Source organism: Leiobunum rupestre, chromosome 2 (genome assembly GCF_980474605.1).
Source record: "Leiobunum rupestre chromosome 2, qqLeiRupe1.1.hap1, whole genome shotgun sequence".
Taxonomy (NCBI): Eukaryota; Metazoa; Arthropoda; class Arachnida; order Opiliones; family Sclerosomatidae; genus Leiobunum; species Leiobunum rupestre.
Genome location: NC_143385.1, coordinates 83,031,099 through 83,039,042, shown reverse-complemented (window position 1 = coordinate 83,039,042; position 7,944 = coordinate 83,031,099). Strand labels below are relative to the sequence as shown.

Sequence of the window (7,944 nt, the reverse complement as noted above, 5' to 3'; positions counted from 1 at the left end):
TACGGAATATTAGTTCGGAAATAGAACCGCTCAAACCTGATTAGCGACGCTGACAGCTCATAAATGCGACTCTCTGGAAGCCAGCTGAATCCAACATGTTTTTCAACAATTTCATTCGGAAGATAAAACCCAAGATTATTATCTAATCTAATTATTTTTATATTTAAAGGAAAAGTCCAGGTTGGGTAAAACTTGGGTCTATTTGAAAGATCATGTTTAAATATACTCAAAATTATCAGCCGTAAAATTGTATCTTTTTTAATGACGATAAATTAATATTTTTTAACGACTGAAATCTACCCGCCAAGCGAGCTGCCATTTTCTTTCGTCTTCCCTCAGACAGACCGCACGCGGAGCAAGCGTGCGCAGGGAACAGAGCACTGTTATAGCGCGAACAGCGCGTGATTAAAGTCCTAAAACGTCACCGCGAAAGAAAATGGCAGATTGCTTGGTGGGTAAATTTCGCTCGTTTAAAAATTAATTTCTCGTCATTAAAAAAAGATACAATTTTATGACTGATATTTTTTAGAATATTTAAACATGATCTTTCAAATAGATCCAAGTTTTACCCAACCTGGACTTTTCCTTTAAGTAAACATATTGAAGGTTGAGATCGTCATTTCATTTGGGCACAACTGATATAAATGCTCTAATAAAACCGATTCCTATTAATACGTACCAGAGCCTATACTGTATGTGCAAGGCTTACCCTTAATATGGTTACGCGTGCTGCTAAAAACTAAGGGTTGAGTTGATTGGCTATGTTAACCGTAAGGAACCAACAAGTTTAAAATAGATCATGGACATTCTATTGAATGATTTGAGTCAACCTTGTTAAGATTTTTCTCGTTATTTGTAAAAACAATTTGGCAACGCTTTAAAATTGTACCATGCTGAACACGGGAGTCGATGTAAACAAAAACAATGGCGGAGCCTGTGAAGGAAATAGTGTCGGAGAGTCAATTTAAATATTCGACTTAAATTGACTTGTGGGAGAGCGGTTTGAAGCAGACTGAAATACTTCTTAAAGGTGTTCCGCGGGTTCGAAAGAGTAAATAATAGACAACTAATTGAATAAACGTAAAAACTGACTTTAATGATAAATTAATATTTTTAACGAGATAAAATTAGATACAACACTTATATTAATAAAGGTTTTTAAAAAATTGGTAGCGAGTACGATATTAAATTGAAGGCTCTAGGCAATTTTGGTGACCTAGAGGGTTGAAGCTTAGGGTTCGAACTAAAGATAAAGCTTCGCTTTTCCTAGCTTCACTGGAGGTCATAAAAACTCCGTCAAAGTTCACAATGGACCGTCCTATTTTAGAAAGTGGGGTCAAGTTGTCTTTGGGCCGTCTTTGGCGAGAAAGGAAAAGAGATACTGTGACGATTTTAACACGGTGGAGCAAGGAGTTTTGACGAGTTAATAAGAAAAACCAGCGAGGCTAGGAATATTTTTTAGCGAGGCTAGCGGAATTTATGGATGGGGCTATTCTTGGTTGAAATATACAAGAATAAAAAGAGAGAGATACATGTGAAAATATATATAGGTTTACAAATATATTGTTTAGATTAAGTTTAAATTCAAAGTTAAGTTGTTAAAATTTAGAATTAAGGGTTCGTTAATTTAACACTCCCCCCTTGAACCAATGGGTTCAAGAAAGTTCCAAGTTGTAGAGTAGTTGGATAGGTCGTTTCATCTCCGTTCCGTTGGGAAGGCGAAGCAGGCACGAACGAATTTTTCCGTCTCTACCGGAGTAGGTTTCGATAACCAGGGCGATTTTCCAATCAAGACGAGGTTGCTTGGGTTCTCCTATGAGTACGACGTCGTCAACCTTGAATTCTTTGGTCGGATTACACCTTGGGCGATGATGGGCTGAACGAAGTTCAAGTAGATAATTGTCCTTCCAGCGAGCCCAGAATCTGCCTAGAAGGACCTGTCGATATTTTAGGCGCTTGACTAAATTGACGCGACTATAGTCAATGACTTCGTTCTCCTTGAAGGTTCTGGAAGGGAGAGATGTGAGTCGGTTTCCCACTAGGAAGTGAGCGGGGGTTAATGGGACTGGTTCTCCTGCATCTTGGTATTGGTAGCTGATCGGTCGGGAGTTGACGATGGCTTCAATTTCGGTGAGCATTGTAGCTAGTTCCTCCTGGTCGAGGCGAGCCTTTCCCATGACCTTGCGAAGTGGGATCTTGACGCTGCGAACCATTCGCTCCCAGAAGCCACCCCACCAGGGGGCTCTATCCACGATGTAGCTCCAAGAAATGCGTAGGTTTCCGAAGTAATTCGCTACTTCCGGGTGGCGTAAATTGTCGAATAGTTCTTTGAGATCGGTGTCAGCACGATAGAACGTTTTCGAATTATCTGAGTAAATATGACTGACAATTCCCCGGCGGGCAATGAAACGACGAAAGGAGAGTAGAAATCTGTCAGCACTCATGTCAGAGACAAGCTCTAAATGAATCGCTCGTGTTACTGCACACGTATACAGGGCAATGTAGCACTTCGCTTCTTTGTGGTCATATAAGGGCCCTGCGAAATCCAATCCGCAGATGGAAAATGGTGGAGCTGCGGTCGTTCTATTTGTAGGTAAGGGGGCCATTTCGGCAATGCCAGGTTTCACTCTAAAACGCTTGCATTTGCGACAGTTGTTAACGACGCGTTTGACTAACTGTCGTCCTCTTAGTATCCAAAATTTTTCTCTCACTTCCACGAGAGTGTCGTTAACACCTGCGCATAGTATACGCTCGTGTTGATGCGAGACGATCAGTTCTGATAGTCGGTGGTTCTGGTCCAGTACCCATGGATGACGTTCCCGATAGGTAAGGTTGGAGCCTGTTAGCCGTCCGCCTACGCAAATAAGGTTGGAATCGTCCAGAACTGGGCAGAGTGTTAGAAGTTTTGACTTTTTGGAAATCTTCTGTCCTTCGTTGAAAGCAGTAACTTCTTCTGGGAAACTCTCTTGCTGAGAAGTTCTTACCCAGTACTTTTCGGCTTGTGAAATTTCGTCAGCGTTTAGATGGCCTTCTTGTTTTCTTCTCGTTTTGTGGGCGTTGTTCGCGAAGCGAAGGATCCAGCTTGTTACTCGATAAACCTTGGTTAGAGTGCCATACCGTGAAAGGTCTAAAACTGGTCTCGGTGGAGACATTGCTGCCGTCAGGACCGAGCTGACGGTACGGAAGGCGTTTCGTAGTTCTTGAGTAAGATCCTCCTTCGCTGATTTTTCTTCGATGGGTTGGTTCTTGGTGATTTTCGGTAGTGGTTTGGTAAGCCATTCGGGCCCATTCCACCATCTGGACTCATTGGCGAGTTCGTTTATTGTACGACCCCTAGTAGGAAGGTCGGCAGGATTATCGATACCCTTACAATGCTTCCACTGGTCTGGGTTGGTGATTGACTGAATTTCGCGAACTCGGTTCGATACGAAAGGTTTCCATGGAGCAGTGGTTCCACTAACCCAAGCCAAAGCTATGGTAGAGTCAGTCCAAAGTGTCACGCTACTAGGTGGTGTAGATAAGATGTTTTCCAATGTTTTTACTAATCTAGCGCCTAGGAGTGCCCCCATGAGTTCGAGGCGAGGCAAAGAGAGTTCTGGAGTGTAATGATTGGTTCCAGGTGTCGTAGGGTTCGTTTTGCTGGTGGGTGTTTTCTGAAGTGGAGCGACGCGTGTCTTGGAAGCGATCAAGGAGGTTCCAAAAGTCTCGTTGTTGATAGGGTACCGAATGTAAGCAGTGGCGGCGTATGCTTTTTCACTGGCATCGACGAAGCAATGCAGTTCGTAGAAGGCAGGACTTCCTTCCTTGAGATCAACGAAGTAATATCGAGGGATATTGATGTTTTTAAGTTGCGTTATTTCTTCGCACCAGTTATTGAACTTCTGTGCCAGATCTGATGGTAGTTCGAAGTCCCACGAAAGTTTCCTAAGCCAAAGCTCTTGAAATAGAAGCTTAGCACGAATGGTGAAGGGTGCTAAAAGACCTAGCGGATCAAAGATGCGGGCTACGGCCTTGAGAACCCATCTTTTGGTCAACTGTCGGTCAGCGAGGTACTGCGCAAGAAGGGTAACTTCGTAGTAAATAGAATCTGATTGTAGCTTCCAAGAAAGTCCTAAGACCTTTTCTGCTTGGGTGTTGGTGAGAGATGGTTGGTGTGAGAGAGGGGTGGTATCATCTTCTTTACCCCAAAGCTGTCTTAGTTCAGGAGAATTGCTCTTCCATTTGCGGAGATTCATTCCTGCATCTTTCATTATGTTGGTAGCGTCTTGTGACAGTCGGTAAGCCTCATAGACGTCATCATCTCCATCGGCTATGTCGTCTACGTAGCGACCTTCTCTCAAAATCCGACAGGTTTTTCGTCTCTCTAACTCGTAAGACTTCAGATGGTGTAGTATTGTTGCCGTTAAAAGGAACGGGCTACACGTTGCACCAAATGGCACCCTCGCGAATCGGTAGGTTTTCAGTAGTGAGTCCGTGGGTTGAATTATGTTTTCAACCCAAAGAAAGCGGAGGGCATCTCGATCAGGAACGTCGATGTTGATCTGCAAAAATGCCTTCTCGATATCTCCGGTAAAAGCGTAACGTTTTTCTCGGAACCGGACCAATACATTTAGTAACTCGGGATTTAGATTGGGCCCTGATTCGAGGCAGTCATTAAGTGATGGAATTCCTCTTTCGTGCGAGGAGGCGTCATATACAATTCGTATTTTAGTAGTGTCGTGATTTTCTCTGACGACGGATCGGTGAGGCAAATAATATACGGATTCGCCACGTTGGAGGTTTGGATCGACCTTTTCAATCACACCGGCTTCCAGTTGCTCTTTCATTATACTGTCGTAGGCGGCGAAGTGTTCCGGATTTTGTCTCAGTTTTAGAAGGAGGGTTCGCGTGCGTTTGGTTGCGACCGCTAGGTTGTCTCCAAGCTGATTCCGGTTGGGTTTCCATGGGAGCGAAACGCAATATCGGCCGTCCTGAAAAGTTGTGGTAGCTTCAAAGTGTTGGAGTACGTCGCTATGTCCAGTTTTGGTAGAATTGTCTTCTTGAATTCCAATAGCGTCCAATTGCCAAAATTTCTGGAGTTGGGTGTCTAAGAGAGAGTCTTTTTCTGACGTAGTGACCATGGCAGCGACGATGTGTACTCCAACGGATATAGGAGGGGCTTGAGTAGTTCCTGTTGCTACCCAGCCAAAGAGGGAGTCGAGGGCTACCAGGGCTTCTCCCATTCGGACAGTGGTTCCTGATAGGATTTTCCAAAGGTAGTCGGAGCCGATAAGAATGTCGACTGAGAGGTTTTCTCTGGTGTGAGAGGCGTTGGGATCGGCGATTGGCATTCCGCGGCGATCCATTTCAGCTACCGTCCCGGCGTCAGGATGAGAAAATACCGGGCCGCTGATTTCAGGAGTTTCAATGGCATCGATGATGATCGACTTAGAAGGGTTATTGATGTTTGTCAACGTCATTCGAACTCTGCGGCGTGTAATTCTGAAGGGTATAGCCGATGCGAAGCGATATACGTCTAGTGTCTCTTCGCCAAGGACTTCTAGGTTAAGTTGACGCGAGAGATCTTCTTGAATGTAAGCTATGCTACTTCCATTGTCCAGAACGAGGCGCGCTCTTGTAGATTTCTTCCCATTGACGTTAGAGACGTATGCTTGAGCGGTTTGCAGTAAAACCAACCCTTTTTTGATTTTGGGAATTGGAGGTTCTTCAGGAGCTTCGACGGAAGTTGCTGTTGAGACGCAGGGTATTAAAGCGCTGGCTACTTGAGTGAATGTATTGTTTGAGGTTCCTTGGGCGGAAGTACTTCCGATTTCGCTACATAGGGAAGTATGATGTTGTTTGCCGCATTTTCGGCAACTTTTATTTTTAATTGCGCAATCTTTAGCTTGGTGGCGCTGGCGTAGACATATAAAGCAGCGGTTCAAATTGTTTACTATCTTTCTACGCTCTTGCCAAGTTAGTTTCGTGCATTCGCTTGGATAATGGGTGTTATCTTCGCAATAGATGCAAAACTTATTAGAGGTTCCTACGCTGAGACTTGCTGCACTATAAGGACCCTTACCTCGGTTGAGATTTACTGTAGGCCTGGACTGTACGTACTTCGGTGGAGGTGGATGATGGTGTGTTTTCGTCTCCGATTCGTTTCCTTGTACGGAAAGGGTTCTCTCTCTACTTGAAATCTCTTTTTGTAGGTATTCTAAGAGTCGGTTTACGTTCCAATCGGCGGTGTTGGTTTTTTCTCTATTAAACGCTAACGCTATATCCTGAGGCAACAACTTCATAATAATGAGGGACAATAAAATTCCATAGTTCTGCGTAACCACGCCAAGAGCTTGGAGACTTCTGATTTCTACCTCCAAATTGTCATAAAATTTTCTTAAATTGACGACATCAGTAGACTTTTTTACTGCCTCTAAATTCAAGAAATTGTTCAAGTGGGATATAATAATTAGGTCCTCTCGGCCAAAGCGCTCTTTTAAGATTTCAATTGCGGAGTCGTAATTTCTTCCTGATAAGGCCAAACCAGCAATGGATCTTGCCGCGGCACCCTCCAGATATGATTTTAGGTAACAAAATTTGTCTGACCTGTTTAGATGTTCGTTTTCATGTACGGATGACTCGAATTGACTCCAAAAACTAATCCAGTTGGAAACGTTACCGTCGAATTTGGCAAGTTCTAACTTCGGAAGTTTTACGGTTGGTGCGGTAACAGTAGATGTAGTTTCACTTGGTGGTGCTGGAGGTGGTCTTGAAACTTCTTCCATTTGTTTTAGTTTAATTTCCGAGCGCGAAAGCGCGCGCCGAATGTCGTCGTTATATTTTACGGCACTTTCAAGTTCCGCCTCTAAAGCAGGGTCATCCTCCGGCGTAAGACTTTCGATTTCCGCGTCTAGCTCTTCAAGTTGGGAGAGTTTTCTTGGTAATTGCGATAAAGCGTCTTGGAATGCCTTGATGTCTGGCTGTTGTTTTCCAATTTGCGCTTCGACTTCATTGACCAACTTCGTAACTGACGTGCGAATTGGTGCTCGTTTTTTAATTAATTTGTTGCGCTCAGTTAAAGTCATTGTGACGTAAGAGTTATGAGTTTAGTCACAGATTAATATTCTAATTAAACGCGTATTTACTCTAGTCCCGGGTTTCGGCACCAAAAAATGTGAAGGAAATAGTGTCGGAGAGTCAATTTAAATATTCGACTTAAATTGACTTGTGGGAGAGCGGTTTGAAGCAGACTGAAATACTTCTTAAAGGTGTTCCGCGGGTTCGAAAGAGTAAATAATACGACAACTAATTGAATAAACGTAAAAACTGACTTTAATGATAAATTAATATTTTTAACGAGATAAAATTAGATACAACACTTATATTAATAAAGGTTTTTAAAAAATTGGTAGCGAGTACGATATTAAATTGAAGGCTCTAGGCAATTTTGGTGACCTAGAGGGTTGAAGCTTTTCCTAGCTTCACTGGAGGTCATAAAAACTCCGTCAAAGTTCACAATGGACCGTCCTATTTTAGAAAGTGGGGTCAAGTTGTCTTTGGGCCGTCTTTGGCGAGAAAGGAAAAGAGATACTGTGACGATTTTAACACGGTGGAGCAAGGAGTTTTGACGAGTTAATAAGAAAAACCAGCGAGGCTAGGGATATTTTTTAGCGAGGCTAGCGGAATTTATGGATGGGGCTATTCTTGGTTGAAATATACAAGAATAAAAAGAGAGAGATACATGTGAAAATATATATAGGTTTACAAATATATTGTTTAGATTAAGTTTAAATTCAAAGTTAAGTTGTTAAAATTTAGAATTAAGGGTTCGTTAATTTAACAGAGCCGAGGGTTAACTGGAAGCGCTAGCAGCCTTTGTTAGAGGAATCGAATTTAAAGATTAAATCAACTCAGTTTTCGTTTGTATTCCCCTAAATAGAGAGAAGTAACCACAATTTGTAAATC

The 7,944-nt window shown here is 42.9% G+C and overlaps 1 protein-coding gene across 1 annotated transcript; it reads right to left on the bottom strand.

Annotated features, from left to right (window-relative positions):
- Positions 1-1,655: 1,655 nt before the first annotated feature.
- On the bottom strand, positions 1,656-7,064 carry LOC149959755 (uncharacterized). Its single transcript, XM_090167381.1, has one exon. The coding sequence runs from the start codon at positions 7,062-7,064 to the stop codon at positions 1,656-1,658; it is 5,409 nt and encodes a 1,802-aa protein (XP_090023507.1).
- Between the last annotated feature and the right edge of the window lie 880 nt (positions 7,065-7,944).

Excerpts from the sequence above, each read along its gene's own strand:
- LOC149959755 (XM_090167381.1), bottom strand. The coding sequence starts at position 7,064 with ATGACTTTAACTGAGCGCAACAAATTAATTAAAAAACGAGCACCAATT.